The following is a 17,346-nucleotide window of genomic DNA, read 5'->3' as shown; positions in this document are numbered from 1 at the left end:
GAACGCAGACAAACTTGAACTCCAGTATACTGTTCTGAGGTGTGCAAGTCCCTCAATGGATGGAAACGGTTTTTGTAGTTTTAAGAAAATCAGTATTATACTGGTTTGGTTTCTTAAAACGGTCGTATCTTTTGCATACGAACTCCGTTTTGGACGTTCTTTATATTTTTGGAAACAGAGAAACATGTACTACGTGACTAGAATGTTTGCTTTGCTCATGACTGCTTAATACAAAATTTCAGTTTTTCAGACGTATTAACTAGGGTTGTAGTTTAAGTTGTTTGATTCGTTTGACAGTTTACATATTTGGAAGTAAGATACCATCACATATCTTATAATAGTTGAAATGAACTCATTTATTTTACATAAGATGAACTAAAACTCAATGAGTCTGATTACAAAAAAGATTTACTATAACTTGTCCGTTCACAGTCTTTGACCTAAATTTCGGGATGTCATATTTGAAGTATTTGGTGCTTTGGATCTGGATTACCAATAAGTTTTGGTGTCATGCTTTATTTTTTGGCCATAAACCCTCATTTTGACCTAATAAGAGTTCAAGACATGCATCGGACATGCATGTCAGAAAATCATGGATTTTTATGTTATTTATGATGCTAGAAACCTTTCTGGGAGTGCTGGACTAGAGGTCTTCAAGATTAAGCGCTTATTGATTTAAGCCATGTTGTGTTTTGCCCTTTTTTGGATCTAGGAGTGAGATCTCTATCTCTTGGAGAGTCTAAAGGGATAAAGTTGAAAGCTTTATCCACTTAGACCATATAATGGACAAGATCTGAGCTTTGGAGCCCTTATAATTGAAGAAATCGACTTAACCTGTTAAACTGTTAGGAACCCAGTACCCATGGCTTGGCCTTAAGTCGCCACGAGATTTTGACTGGGGTGAGGCTCGTCTGTTTTATCTTTTAGGGGCTATGGCGTGGCCAAGGATGGCCATATCATGACGACTAGTGGGAGGTTGACTTTTGATCGCTGGCCGTTCACTTTTACCAAGTTTGAGTTTAGGTTATCTAGGGTAATTTGGGTAGTATTTGAGTTGTGGATTGAGAATTGGTCCTTCTTTTACTATATAGGTGACATGTAGAGTCGATACTTGGAGTTACGTTCTTTCAGCTATCATCTTGGTTTTTAGGTGAGTTTTCTCACTATGTTTATGGTTTAAAGACATCAAGGCCGACCCATTTGTTATGTTATGTATTTAATGTAGGATCATTATATGATTAATTGATAATTTCATATGTCGACATATTTGGATGGTTGGGTTGAGGTGGAAAACCAACAAACCTGGATGGTTAGGTTGAGGTACTGCTCCGTGCGGTGGACCAACAAACCCGTATGGTTGGGTTGAGACTACATGACAACAAAACCAGATGGTTGGGTTGAGACTCTAGGTCAACAAATTCAGGATGGTTGGGTTTAGGTTATGGGCCAACAAACCCTATATGCATGAATTGTAATTGTATTTCCGTTATGTTGGGTATTTTGGAAAACCCACTAAGCTTGGGCTTATAGTTGTGATTTTTTGTTTCATGTACTTCAAATGATTAGGAAATGCAAAAACTTGGTATTACACATCCTCAACAATTTTGATTTTCGCCTGTTTTGGATACTCTGATTTTGAGATGTTTGTATTTGACACTTATATTTTGTGTCTTGGGTTTTATGAAAACAATGAGTTTATCTAAATGAAAAATGAAAATTTTTATCATGATATTTAGAATGTTATAATTGTTGTTGGTTTCAATGTAGAGAAGATGACATAAGGAGGCGATCCAATGGTGGAGGGTGAAGAAGGATTAGAGATCGATGGTAGAGAGATAGAGGTTAGAGGTAGGCAGGGTGGGTTTTCCTATTTTTTTTAATTATTAAAATATATAAATGGGTAAAAAGGAAAAGAAAAAAATATTAGAAAGGGTAAGATGGTATTTTCATATGGATTAGGGACCACTTGTGCAACAATATACAAACAATAGGGACCAACCATGTTACAGAATCAATACTAGGACCGATAGTGTGAATTTGGACAAACCCATGGACCAGATTTGTAATTTACTTTGTTAGACGTCATGTAACTTTCTGATAATCCCACACAAACAAACACGAGATTGTTTTTACTTTTTACCACCATGAAAATTGTTTGAGCATCTACCGACTACTATGTATCATCGATGTACAATTAAAACACTTCAAACGCTCTCTGTGTAGTCTTTTGTACTTTGCCTCTTCAATTCGCCCTTTCTCGCACCGCAAAACTGGGCCCCAATTCTCTCCTTTTGTTTGAACTCCGCATACGAGGATCAAGCACACTCTTCGAGAAAGTGAAACAGTGGGAGTAACTTCAAAATTTCAATCTCATATAGGTTTACATGAAGTAATCGGCGTCGGCAGCGGCAGAGGCGGTGGCGGTGGCGGTGCTCAGTTTGAATTTGGTACGATGGCTTCATATAGGAATGGGAGGGGGACGGTAAAGGTGGATCGTGCTCAACCAACTGGTTCATCGAATCTCAGAACATCTTCTTCCTTCAAATCGAAGAATTCTATTGTTCGTCGTAGCAACTCCAGTGCTGGTTTCGATGATTCAGGTGAGTTTTAGGTGTGTTGGCCTTTTTTTTTTCGAGTTCAGCTTTCATTTTCGTAATGCTGATCTCTTAGACTATTCGTGATGTACGGACTCTTCTGTTAGATTTGTTTATAGTTCCGTTTTTAGCAGCTGTGGTGATATTTTACTGCGAGATCCATGAACTGTTTGAGTAGATAAGGCATTCTGAACGTTGTTTGTGGATTACTTTTAGCTACTAATTTGTACAGCGTATGCATTATATCCCCATTCTATCCCCTGGACACTTATTTAACAGCATTGTAGCATTAGTGCACTTAATTAGCTCTGTTATTAGACCAGGATTCATGAATACTGCTGATAGTTGTATATGACAATTAGTAAATTTATATCATATAGACATGTAGCGTTTGAACAACTTATTTTTGATGATGAAAAGTAAAATGTGAAATTATAATAAACCCTGGCTATGTGAAAGCTTTATCAAGGAAGGAAGAATACTTGAATATTTGGTGTCAAATGTGTGTTACTGTTTGCATACTTGAAGATTTTGGGATGCTCTATAATAGATTCAAAATGCATGTAAGTATGTGACTTATGGACTTGGATATTTTACAAGATGTAAGATGTAGAATAGCATGATGATTCCTATACTTGATTAACTGACAACTGTTGTAGTGTTGTGTAGTGTGTACATATTGTAGTTGAATGTTATGGAATATGTGCACTATTCTCACTGTACTTTTATCCCATTCTTATTAAAAGTTTCAAGTTGTTTATCATACCAGTACGCCTGCACTTGTATCCTAACTCTTTAGATAGATTTTAAAATAAATTCAGGATTTTGTTGGTTTAAATTCCATAAATGCTGATATTCGTGTTGCAATCCAGAGCTGCTGGATAAAGACTTGGGTAGCCTAGGCATTTGCCAAAAGTGTTAATGACCCAATGTAGTAACTATCACACTCTTTAGATGATTCTGAATGCTGATCAGAATTTAGAATTTAGAAGTTTTACCTTAGTTAATACCAAGGCACCAACGATTATTCAACATCAACAATCTTTTTTCCCAACATGTTTGGGGTAGGTTAATGCCCTAACTACAAAATCAATTTAATTTTGTTATCTTGAATTGGTGTTGTAGTTTCTGGTCGAGTTCGAGTTGCTGTCAGATTGAGACCTCAAAATGCTGAGGAGATGGTGGCAGATGCTGATTTTGCTGATTGTGTGGAATTGCAACCAGAGGTGTGACAATTGTACTTCTTATAACTTAGGAGCACCTAACTACATTCTTCCAGTTAAATTTCGTTAAATTATATCATTACTTACTGTAGCAAATGCAAATCTTCATTTTTTTTTAATCTCAGTTTAAACGCTTAAAACTTCGAAAGAACAATTGGGATTCAGACACTTATGAGTTTGATGAAGTGCTAACTGAATCTGCATCACAGAAGCGTGTTTATGAAGTTGTTGCCAAACCTGTAGTGGAGGTGGGTGATATCATACATATGATAACTTAGTACTTGTCTTATTTCACATGCCTAAACAGTTTTTTTCTGTTTATAATTGTATGCTAAAAGTTGAACATGTAGTAATTAATACACCCCATTGATTTCAGAGTGTTTTAGATGGTTATAATGGGACAGTGATGGCTTATGGTCAAACGGGCACAGGGAAGACTTTTACTCTTGGAAGATTGGGTGATGAAGACACATCAGCTCGTGGGATCATGGTCCGTGCAATGGAAGATATACTTGCTAACATAAGCCGGGATTCTGATTCTGTCATGATCTCATATTTGCAGGTAAATACGTTATAAACATGTGATAAGTTATGATTCCTTGAGATTCCATTCCTATCATATATTTTATAGTAAGCAAAAATACTTGATTTTTATAATAAGTTCTGATTCCTTGAGATTCCATTTCCGTTCCTTCCAAACATTCTGCCAACCAAACACCCCCTTACGTTTCTACTTTTGATCAAATTTGTTCATAAAATATCTGCAGCTTTACATGGAGACAATTCAAGACCTCCTAAATCCATCAAATGACAACATTGCAATTGTTGAAGATCCAAAAACTGGTGATGTTTCAGTTCCAGCTGCAACTCTTGTAGATATACGAACTCACCAAGATTTCATGGAGTTATTGCGTCTTGGAGAAGCTCATCGAGTTGCTGCCAATACAAAACTCAATACCGAATCTTCCCGTAGTCATGCTATCCTCATGGTAAAATAACTGAAACCCATATATGCTACTCTTTCTACCAATATGTACTTTATTTTCTACCCATAATAGCAATCTACTTCATTTCCTTACCCATACTAGCAACCTACTTCAATTTTTTACCCATAATAGGAATATGCAACCCATAGTCTTACAATTTCTTACACATAATAGCAATGTACTTGCAATTCTTCACCCATAATAGTAATGCCTATATTTGTAACAGAATGTAAGTATGTTGCTACTATGGGTAAAACAACGTTCTTTGCTATTATCGTTGAAGAAATGTAAGTATGTTGGTATTATGGGTAGAAATTAAAGTACATTGCTATCACCCTCAGTTTGTCCTTATGTGATGTTTACTATGTATATAGAAGTTGATAAGTATTGCTCTTTTTTTGATACAATACTTCAGGTGCACATTAAGAGGTCTGTTACGGATATGGAATCTGAGATCACAAGTGAAAATGACCATTCTATCCACATGAGCCGTAATTCTAAGCCACCAGTTATTCGGAAAGGAAAATTAGTTGTTGTAGATCTTGCAGGCTCTGAGCGCGTTCATAAGTCAGGTGTGTATCAAGTATCACTTATCTTCTTGGATTCTTATAAACCCAAAAGAAGTTATCTTGACATGACATGACCTCAACAAAAAGACTTAAAATGATGCTGAACTAGTTTTAATATTTTTAAAATTATGTTTTTAGAAGTTTACTACGAGTTTAAGCATAAAAAATTTAAAACACACTAAACAGACCTCTGATAGTATATAGTTTGGATTTCTTACATCTATATCAGGAAGTGAAGGACACACATTAGAGGAAGCGAAATCTATAAATCTTTCATTAAGTGCATTAGGGAAGTGCATAAATGCTCTTGCAGAGAATAGCCCTCATGTACCTGTTAGAGATTCTAAGCTGACGAGGCTTCTTAAAGATTCATTTGGAGGCAAGTTATTTAGAATACATCCAAATTATTTACTTATTCCGTTTATAACTTATATCATATTTGTACTTGAACACTATGTACTGAAACCCTAAGATTTTTCTATTTGCAGGCACTGCAAGAACATCATTAATTGTAACTGTTGGCCCATCGCCACGTCATCGTGCAGAAACTTCAAGTACTATATTGTTTGGACAAAGGGTGAGTAACTAAGCTTTTGAAGGCCTTAAAATTTAAACGAAAACAATTTTCCCTGTTTTGTTGGTAACTCTTTCTGCATAACACTGACCATTTGCAGACACATTGTCCAGAATCTATATGTTAGTAAAAAATCATGCATCAGGTCCCACTCATTTCAAAAACAGTGTTACGAGTATTCACCTTTTGTACTTTTCATCTTTTTTTTTTTTTTTTTTTTGAGTTATACATATTTTTAACTGAGAGCTTTAGGTGCCTTTTCTTTTTTACATTATGGGCTTGATGGGGATAGGAGGGTAAAATGGTCATTTACTCACATTCAGACTGTTTCATCCAGCTGAATAAAGAAATAGTCTCTGTGTATACTTACTTCTACACATAGTTTATCCATTCAGCATGTACCTATAAATAACTTATTGGGAACAAAAGAAACAAGCCCTTAATCCGCTAAGCTATATCGGTATTTCTTATTGACTTGATGGAGAAAAACGAGTTAATAGACTAAGTCAGGGAAAAGTGGCTTTCTCATTAAGTCCCAATTTTTATGGAAATTGCTCTTATTTATTTTTCCTTCCATTTCCCTATGTTTGCTATGATTTTCTCAAATAAATTTTGAACATCGTTTATCTAAATAACACTTAATGGGAAAAAAAAAGAGAAACACAGCCTCAGCCAGACTACATGTGCTCTCTCTCTCTCTCTCTCTCTCTCTCTCTCTCTCTTGTGTCCAAGTGTTCAAGTTTTCACAGAAGCATTTTCTCTAATATGGATTGTTTTACTTGTGAAGTAAATAGTAAACTTTTGTCATTTTTAATTTATTCCAGGCTATGAAGGTGGAGAACATGTTGAAAATAAAGGAGGAATTTGATTACAAAAGTTTGTGTAGAAAGCTTGAGACACAGATTGATAAACTCATTGCAGAAAACGAAAGACAACAGAAAGCATTTGAGGATGAGATTGAAAGGACAGCAATAGAAGCACAACAACGTATATCTGAAGCTGAAATGAATTATACAGAAGCATTGGAGGTTAGTTTCGATATATGTGTTTATAAGTAACTTTTTTCCTTTAAAAAAGAGTAAATTACACGAATGGTCCCTATGGTTTGGGTAATTTGTGTGTTTGGTCCCTAACTTATTTTTTTAACTCGGAAGGTCCCCACTGTTTGTTTTTGTTACGCGTTTGGTCCCTGTCACAAATGGGCAACGGACTATTTTTTTAACAAAACACCATTGTTTTTAAACAACTAAACAAGTACCATAAATACGTAACGAGATATTTGATTTTGTTTACAAAATAGCATTAAATAGTGGTATTTTGTAAACACAAAGTTCCAGTTGCTTACCCTATTACTTTCTTAAAACAATGGCTTTTTGTGAAAAAAAAAATGTTTGTTACCCATTTATGACATTAAACCTAAATTTAAGTATGCCTCCAAATAGCTGGTATAATTAGTAATGCTTCATCTAGATCAAGGGGGAATTTCATTTGAAGAATGTTTTTGAAAGGAATAGAATCTATCATGCTTTTGGTTGACAGGAAAATGAAATGGAAGTCAATAATAAAAGTTTAATAATTGTGTTTTCTTTTGTAACTAAATTTTAATTGTTTATAGTAAATGTATGATTTAGTTTTTAATTTTTGTTCATTTCAATGTATATAATAGAGTTATTTTTGTCTTTTAACAAAAAAATGAAGAATGAAATTGAATTCCTTCCACCCGCCCTTAAGAGCAACTCCAGCCATAGCACCAAACATGACACCAAAATGGTGATATTTGACTCCAAATCTTTTTCCAACTCCAACCACACATTAGAACCATAAAATCAAAACACACACAATCACACACACACACACACACATATATATATATATAATATTATAATAATAAATGTATCCTTGTTACTATTATACTATTATACTAGGTGTGAAACCCGTGTATTACACGGGTTTATTAAAAAAAAGTTTTGATAACCACAAAGACCATGTTCATAAAAAAGTAAGTAATGATTGAGTTTGTGACCTTTTGGTAAACCGCATGGACTATTTATGTAATTTGGTCCTAATTAATCTATACTAATAAAATTAATTAATATGAATTCACAAATGAAATGTATTATCTACATTAATATACATATACATTAATTAATATATTAATAGAAAGAGGAATTCAAAAATAGAAAGTTATTATGTATATTAATTAATATATTTATAAAATTAATTAATATGAGGTGGCATTTAATAGGCGAGATTTGGATAAAAAAGAAAAAAACTATAAAAATGACAAGTGGATATTAAATAATTCAAAAAAATCTAAAAAATGAAAAGTGGCAAAATGAAGGAGAAGATGACATGTGGCAAAATCATTCTTATTTATTAGGGTAGATTAAAACATAGCAATTATGACAAATAATTAGTGTTTTTTTTTTTAACTTCTGAAATAGTTATGTTATGAAAAATTGTTAAAAAAGTTGATAACTCTTAAAAATTTATATCAATAATTTTAAATATAATATTTAATATCGTCTTCATTTTAAAGCTCTCTATTAGATTTTTATAATGATATATTTCATAAATTAATTTCCAACTTTTACATTAAATATATAACAATTTATGTGTAAAATCAAGTTTGGTGTAAACTGTAAAGTGATGTGTGGAGTTAATTTTCACACCAAAATGGTATTTTGGTGCTCCACTGGAGTTGGTCTGAGAATGGTGCAATCCATCATACATGAAATTCAAATGGTCTCCGACCATTTAGACACCGAACATGCAATGGAATGGAATCTTGAATTCCAATTCCATAGGAATCCTAGAACCAGTGCCCCTCTAGTGAAGTGTGTTGTTTATCACACAGACACTTCATTTGTTACCTTTTCTAAGCATTTCTGCAGCCTCTTAAAATGTTGTATGTTGTTGTAGAGGGAGAAAATGAAATGCCAGATGGACTACATGGAATCAATTAAAAAGCTTGAGGAAAAGTGGATGCAAAATCAACCAAAACGTGGAACCAATGGCTTCAGTAATGGCAATCACAGTGCAGAGGTAATCATAATCCGACATAATTTATCTATGTTCTTCCCCTATTTCTTTTTTCAACAATTTGGGCTAAATGCAAGAAATATTAACATATTTTGATTACTTTCATTTATTGTTTATAGCATCCTGCATCCATTTCTATTACGAAATTATACTCATAATCTTATTCTTATCAACTTATCAAACACATTGTACTCTGAAATATCTACCCAATTATAGCATTGTATTTTCAAATTTTTTCTTATCAAGAGCAGTGAAATTGCTTTGTAGTTAGATGATATTACTGTAATTAGTTAAAATTTTCAAACTACACTGCTATAATAGAAAGAAATGAATGTAGGATGTAATTTCTTTCATTTAACCCAAAAGTGTTCATCCATACCAATGCAGCTGTGTTTAAATTCAAGAATCCATAGAATTCTTGCTCTACAAAATTCATTTTTTCATCAGTCTTACTCACTTTCTTTATATGACCAGGGTAATAATGATCATGCCAATGAAGATGTTACAGAATTAAAGACAATGCTTCAAAAAGAAATTTCTTTACGGAAACGGGCTGAAGAAGAGATTCACAGTCTTCGAAATTCACAATTTTGTCCTACAGAGGTCTGATTTTTATGATACCCAACTAGGATAAGATATATATTTTTTAAATCTTCAATTTTTTTTTTTCAATTGAATATGTATTACATCACGTATTATCCTCATGGACTAGGCAGATGCAAATGCTGATGTTGTAAAGCTTCAAAATTTATTGGACGAAGAGACTCGTCAGAAACAGAAACTGGAAGATGAGGTTTTGATGTTACAAAGTAGATTGTCTCAACTCTCTTTTGGTTCTGGTCAGGTATGTGGCTACTTTTCAATACATGGATAAATGCAAGAAATAACACTTCACTTTCATTCATTTGTTTGTTATACTTTGAAAGATCTATCCATCTATAGCAATGGCATCCATATACAAAGCAATTCTCATTGCTATAATTGAGTACATCTTTTCAAGTAAAAATCCTAAAAAAGAAAAAAAAGTTGGAAGTACATGCTACAAATACAAATTACAATTGAGTAGATTTTTCAATGTACGCCATAATAACTAAACAACTGAAAGTACAATGCTGTAATAGAAGGTAATGAAAGTAAGATGCTATAATACACAAAAAGATGAAAGTATATTGCTAGAGCTATATTAAGTTGTATTGTACCTAATTCTTTATTTCATTGTTTCAGTCTAGATACTCTCAGATTGATGATCGAGGCAATGGGGAGACAACATCAATAGCCAATCTTCACGAACATGGTATGCAGGATTTGCAATTATCACCTAAAACTGATGGCTTATATTCTTCTAACTTTTTTATTTTTTAATCAAATTACACAGTTGGATTGCAAAAAATATTGTCTTTGCTAGAGTCGGAAGATCCTAATGTACGCTTGCATGCAGTGAAGGTGGTGGCAAATCTAGCAGCTGAAGGTCATTAGTTTCTGTAACCTTCTTCACATGTTTTCTATATAGTGTTAAATGCCAGAAATAGCAATGTACTTTCATTTATTTGTTTATTATAGCATTATGCTTCTATTTCTTTTGAAAAATCTATCAATTATAGCAATGTCTCATCTAAATACAAAGCAGTTTTCTCTGCTATAGTTGGGTAGGTTTTTTTAAGGGTTAATATCATAGAAGTACCTTACATTTTTCTAATTTTTTCGGATATTATAAATTGTGTTTTTTCCGGATTAAACCTCAATTTTATTTATTTATTTATTTATATTTTTATGAAAAAGACGTTGCATTTTTCTAATTTTTTTGATTTGGCCTTTTTAGCAGTTTTTTTACCGAAAAAACTTGTCAAATGTGAGGGTTTTTTTGGGAAAACAAAAAATTGAGGGTTATTTTGCAAAAAATTAAAAGGTTGAAGGTTTTTTCAGAAAAAAATGGAAAGAATGCAAGGTCTTTTTCTGGGAAAAAGTAAAGTTGGAGGTTTAATCTGGAAAAAAACCCAAAATATAAGGTCTTTTATAATATTGACCCTTTTTTTATAGTATAATGTCCTAAATAGAAATTTTTTGGAAGTGCTATGCCTTGATTGAGTAAAAATTTTGACATTTAAAGTTTTAATAAGTAAAAATTAGAAGTAGAATGATGTAATCGGGTAGAATTTTCAAAGTACAATACCTTGATAAGGATTTTTTTTAAGTACAGTGATGTAATAGAAAGAAATGAAAGTAGAAGGTAGGTTGCTGTTTCTTGCACTTAGCCCTTTGATTTATTACATTGTCAAATAGAAAATTCTTGCATGCCCATTTCAAGGTTAATTTAGATAGAAAAATGGTTTTATATTTATACACAGTCAAAACGGTGATTTTAGATATAAAAACTGATTCCAGTATACCCAAATTCAAATTCAATTAATCATTCCTAAAAGTTTACTTAAAAGTCCATTCATGTTGTGAATGTGCAGATACAAATCAGGAAAGAATAGTTGAAGCTGGTGGACTCTCATCACTTTTGGCACTTCTTAGAAGTAGAAGCTTTGATGAAACTATTTGCAGAATAGCAGCTGGTGCTATTGCAAATCTTGCCATGAATGGTCTCTCTCTCTCTCTCTCTCATTTGCATATTTTTTTTTGTTTGTAATTATATTTCATTCTATAATCAGGCATATTTCTAATGGTTCTCTTTTTACAAATGAATAAGTTGGATAAAACCAATATACGATTAGGTAAAATGTTGTTGAATTTTTGCTAATTCGCATGTTTTAATTTGTTTGTGGTGTTTACAGAAGCTAATCAAGAACTTATAATGGGTCAAGGTGGGATTAGTCTATTGGCAATGACTGCAGCTGATGCTGAAGATCCACAGACTCTACGAATGGTAGCTGGAGCTATTGCCAATCTATGTGGAAATGGTACTCTGCTTATTTTCATACTTCTATTTACCTTTTTGTTTCTATAGGTTGCTATTTCTTGACATTAATGGGAATTATTTAATGTATGTATTTGGTTGCAATTTCCAGATAAACTGCAAACTCGGTTGCGATCTGAAGGTGGAATTAAGGCTTTGTTGGGGATGGTTAGGTCAAGACATCCGGATGTTCTTTCTCAAGTTGCACGTGGAGTTGCAAATTTTGCAAAATGCGAGTCCAGAACTTCTAGCAAAGGTAATAATAATCTTTAAGTAAATAATTCTTCAATGGGTAAATTGATTTAGCCACCAAACAGTTATTATAGTAATCATAAAAAAGTAATAGTTTAGTGGCTAAATGCATAAATTGATGAAAGTATGTTGTGGTTCGAAATATGTATATATGTCCAAAAAAAGTATAATGGGTTAATCACTACAGAAAATCGTTAAAGTGGCTCTAAACCAACAAAATAATGAAAATAAGTTTTGTGTTTTTATATTTTTCTTTCTTATCAAATATCTATAATACCTGTAAAATAGAAACAATTGATAGAATGTAGTGGACCAAATTTACTGTCTTACTTATTTGCTGATAACAATGGTAAATATGTTACAGACATATATGGCTTATGGCATTAAAAGTGAAGGAATGAAAATTGCAAGTTGTATTTTGTGGTTTATTTTTTTGTTTCTAATTCTATAATGCGTAACACTAAAAATATTTAACTGATTATAATGTGTTATAGGGAACAAAAATAATCGGTCTATGTTGATAGAAGATGGAGCACTTCCATGGATTGTACAAAATGCCAACAACGATGCATCAATAATTAGACGCCACATTGAGCTTGCACTTTGTCATTTAGCACAACATGGTATGTTTATTTCATTACAAATCTTTCCTTTCAGCCATACAACAGAATATTTTTAAGAGTAAATTACAAATTTGGTCCCTATACTTTACACAAAATCACAAATTCAGTGCAAAATTTGAAGTCATTTTATATGGGTCATGGATCATGTTCGCAACAAAATGCAACCTTAAGGATGAAATTGGGACGTTTACAAAATTTGGACCGAACTTGTGATTTTTGGTAAACTATAGGGACCAAATTTGTAATTTACTTTTTTTTAATTGATAAAATGGTTTAGGAACTTGTGTTTTGTTTGAACAGGCAACTTTCTTACATACACTATTGACTTTTTCTTTTTAGCTATTTATTATTATTATTTTACCCATTGACCCTTTAGAAATGAAAATGCAACTAAAATCGACATATTTTTTATTATAATTTCAGAAGTAAATGCAAAAGACATGGTAAGTGGAGGTGCCCTATGGGAATTGGTTCGGATCTCCCGTGATTGTTCCCGTGATGACATACGTGCTCTAGCGCGCCGAACTTTGACTTCCAGTCAAATCTTCTCTTCCGAACTCCGACGCCTACGTGTCGAGATCTGATTCGCCGATTCTGTGTCTGAGCTCTAGCTTTTCTCCTAATTAATGAACTAAAATTATATCATATTTTTGTAATGATCGTGAATCATTCCACTCTGTTGTGGTTGCCTCACGTTCGGTGTTGTTTATAGGATAACAAAAACCCGTTTTATAAACATATTGTGAATTTAGCCATTTAGTGGATTTCTGTTGGTAAATCTGATACGAACCTAAGCCAATTGGGTCAGATAAACATGTCTTGTCAGTTATGCCTTGGGCCCAAATAAATGATCTAGGGTTTGAGCACTGCGGGAGATCTAGTTCCCATGTGGATTGGGGTTCTTCTGGCAGTATATCTAATGTAATAGGGACACGGTGGACTGTAAAACGTAAAATACGGAAAAAAAATATAAAAGTAAATTAGGACTTGTGTACTTTAAAAGTATAGACATACATTAAAATAAAGGGTCTTGTTAATAAGACACCCCTTGGACACCCCATTGACCACTTTTTAAAAAGTCAACCAATAATTAATTGTTTATAATCAGTTTTTCCAGAAAACAATGTAATTTCATCCAATAAAAATATTTAAAAAATTAATTGGGGTGTCTATATGGGATGTCTTTTTAGCCAAACCCTAAAATAAATTACAATAGATATTAAAAAAAAATAAAAAACAAAATAAAAGATCAATTAAGTATTTCTTCCGACGACAATCTTTATGGTCATGACTCATGATCTTATGAGGGAGGGTGTCTAGTGGGCAGTGGATGGGTAGTTGGGGGGGGGGGGGGGGGGTTGAGTTTGATATATATATATATATATATATATATATATATATATATATATATATATATATATATATAGGTTCAAATGTTTTTAGCAAGTATTGTGTGCTTAAATGCACCAATGAGAATTCAGGAATTAATAAATCATTAAATAAATTAAAAAGGGTATAATGGTAAACTTGGTTTATCTAATTATGGTAAAAAAATATTTCAATTAATCTCTCCTTAATTAGTTAAACCCTACCAAACTAACATCCCTTTATCAGTCGGCCGCCGATCACAAAATCATCTCGTCTCAAAATAATTTCTCAAGAATTTCTTGTAGGAGAATGGAAGTTTTAATCGAAGATTTACGATGGAGAAGACAGTGGTGTATGGCAGGGAGCCACCCTTGAAGCCTTAAACCCGACAGGAAAACGAGTGGGGGATGAGAGAACTTGGTGGTGGTCGATGATTTTATGGGTGTTTGGCTGTTGTTGATTTACAGAAAGAACGAGGGATGAAGGATTTGCAGCCAATAACGTGGGTGGTGACAAACAGCATCTCCGATGAGGGTGGTTTGGCAGTGAGGATCGACGGGAAGTAAGGGAAAGGGTCTCCGGTCTTTGACTGGCCGCAAGAGGTGTTATCATTCGTCGATCAAGGGGTGTTTGGCTGGTTTACCGGTCGTCGATCATCAATCAGGTAAAAAAAATCTTTTTTTATTTGATGTTTAATAGAAATCATTGGGGTGTTTGGGTTTTCCTGGAAAATTGATATAATGAAGGGGATATGGGTTTGAGTTTTGAAGGAAATCCATGGGTGTTTTGATTGGGTGTTTGAGCTTTGGTGTTTTGACAGGGAAAATGAAGGAGAAGCAATGGAGGTGTGATGTCCCATTTTCTTGATTGATTTGTCAAGAACAACATCGTGTTCTTGACTGGAACGTGATACTCAGAAGAAGAAATAAGGTAACTGGATGTTGCTTCTTTGGTGATTCATTGACTGTCAATCAAAAGGAAACACATGTTGAAACAGAATAAAAGTTAATTTAAAACTCAATCAGGTGTCTTATTTTCTTTATTGATTACAATATTCTATTATCTGAGATTTGATCAGTGTGCTTCGATTTTACTACAATTGGATGGTTTTGTTAGGACCAAATTAACAGTTGCCCTAAAAGTGTTTGATGAAATGCCAAAGAGAAATATTACCGTATTGATCGCTCAACATGTCATGGCTTCAAATTGTATTCATGGTTAGTGATTGAATTTTTATCGAATGTTTATCGATTCTGCATATCATCTCCATTGTTCTACTGATTTATGCATTTTTCACTTTGATATTTTTCCAATAGAATGCATTCGGTAACTGAATCTTGAATTCAAATTCTATCGGAATGGAATCAAGAATTCCAATTCTGTTGGAATGGAATATGGATATTTTTTTATAGTTTTTATTCTCTTAGAAACCGAACACAGGAGGTATAACCTCATGTGTAACTCATTTACTTTGCAAACTTTATTAATTAAAATGAACCATCATCTATGAACTTGTAACGACCCAATTTTCACGTCCAAAAATTTCGTTTTAAAACATTACTTTAGAAAACATTAATAATTAAAAACATTGTTTGATCAAACCATAACACAACGTGAACCATGTCTAAAAGCCAAATCATACAACCAATCAAAATATCATAGTATAAATCCAAGAGAAGCTCGTAAATGTGGAAACCAATGAGTGTGTGTGTGTGACATGCTGCTATCGCGCCGACTCCTTTCCCCTAGCTGAGGAGGTACCTGAAACCAAACTGTAAACCGTAAGCACGAAGCTTAGTGAGTTCCCCCACTGTACCACATACCATATAATCTCATAACATACATATATTGTCAGGCATATCTGGGTGCCCGACCTACCCCTTCGGCCCTCTCGACCGGACATTGCCTAGCATATATGGGTGTTGGCCTCCCCTTCAGTCCTCTCGACCGGATACTGCCTAGCATATCTGGGTGCTGGCCTCCCCTTCGGTCCTCTCGACCGGATACTGGGGAACTATTCCTCCCCTCTACTACTACCACTTAACAAGTATCATAAAATCAGAATCTATCTAACATGGCTGGGTATAACTACCCCTTCGGCCCTACCGACCGGATACCTCGGGGACTATCTCCCCCTACTGTCACTAGCACATAGCATCATATCATATTAGCACATAAACATAACACAGGTAGTAGTAATCCCTAGATGAATATCACAGAGACAATCATCTACATACAACTCCTACTGGTGGGCCGACATTGTGGCCATAGACCCACCGCTACTGGAAGGTAACTCACCTCGAAGTAGCTGCTGATCTGCTCGGGAACTGACTGTCTACTGCTGCTGCTGCTGCTCCGGAAATCCTCCGGCTGCAATTCCCACAACATACTCAATCAAACACTGCTAACTGTCCTTTGGGTAAAAATGACCATTTTACCCCTGATCATGCCCTAAGACAAAGTCAGAGTCAACTTTCAGTTGACCCGACTCGCCGAGTTGGCTTTCCAACTCACCGAGTCCCTACCCAAACGATTGTCCTGAATCCCGTATCTACTCGTCGAGTTCTCCTTCTAAACTGATATTCAAGTCCTTCATCCTACTCGCCGAGTTGTATGAACAACTCGTCGAGTTCATCTTCATCAAGAAGAACACTTATGCTGAGACTCGCCGAGTTGTATGAACAACTCGCCGAGTCTGTTCTTGATCTAAGGAGATTGCCTTGAACTCGCCGAGTTCCTCCATAGATGAGTTCAGCTTCCGATTCACTGAGTCACACCCCGTGACTCACTGCTCACTCGACACTACGAAAAGGGGACAAACTCGGAGACCCACAAACCGACTCGCCGAGTCAGATGAACGACTCGCCGAGTCGTTACCATGCAATTACTATATGGTCGATTCTGCTTGAATCCAGTCCATGCCATTTACAGATCTGGGTTCCTAGAGCATGAATGACACGTAAAGTTTCCAACTTTAAGTGTAGATACTCACCAATGAGGGATTTAGGGCTCAAAATGCCTCAAAAGGGTAGATCTAGGGTGAACAAGCAACATGGGTCCATAAAGGTAACAGATCTGAGCTCCTGGAGCTCAATCTTGCCTAGATCTAGAGACCAATCAACTTATTACGACTTATATTGCACATACAAGCTTGGGGATTGGCTCAAGAATGACTTAAATGAAGTAATAAGCTTAGAAACATGGGGAAAACAGGTT

General features: G+C 34.4%; 1 protein-coding gene across 1 annotated transcript; it reads left to right on the top strand.

Moving 5' to 3' along the window:
* The first annotated feature begins 2,208 nt into the window (after positions 1-2,208).
* LOC111919027 (kinesin-like protein KIN-UB) lies at positions 2,209-13,540 on the top strand. The gene is made up of 19 exons (XM_023914647.3): positions 2,209-2,600; positions 3,720-3,820; positions 3,943-4,065; positions 4,194-4,379; positions 4,585-4,806; positions 5,219-5,375; positions 5,602-5,751; positions 5,861-5,949; positions 6,771-6,974; positions 8,869-8,991; positions 9,463-9,591; positions 9,701-9,832; positions 10,213-10,282; positions 10,364-10,456; positions 11,445-11,573; positions 11,766-11,891; positions 12,000-12,143; positions 12,634-12,762; positions 13,186-13,540. Exons 1-19 carry the CDS (start codon positions 2,453-2,455, stop codon positions 13,344-13,346), a joined length of 2,616 nt encoding a protein of 871 aa, XP_023770415.1. The 5' UTR covers positions 2,209-2,452; the 3' UTR covers positions 13,347-13,540.
* Positions 13,541-17,346: the final 3,806 nt, after the last annotated feature.

The sequence above is a fragment of the Lactuca sativa genome, chromosome 3 (assembly GCF_002870075.4).
Source record: "Lactuca sativa cultivar Salinas chromosome 3, Lsat_Salinas_v11, whole genome shotgun sequence".
NCBI lineage: Eukaryota > Viridiplantae > Streptophyta > Magnoliopsida > Asterales > Asteraceae > Lactuca > Lactuca sativa.
This window is presented reverse-complemented; position numbering and strand designations above follow the sequence as displayed.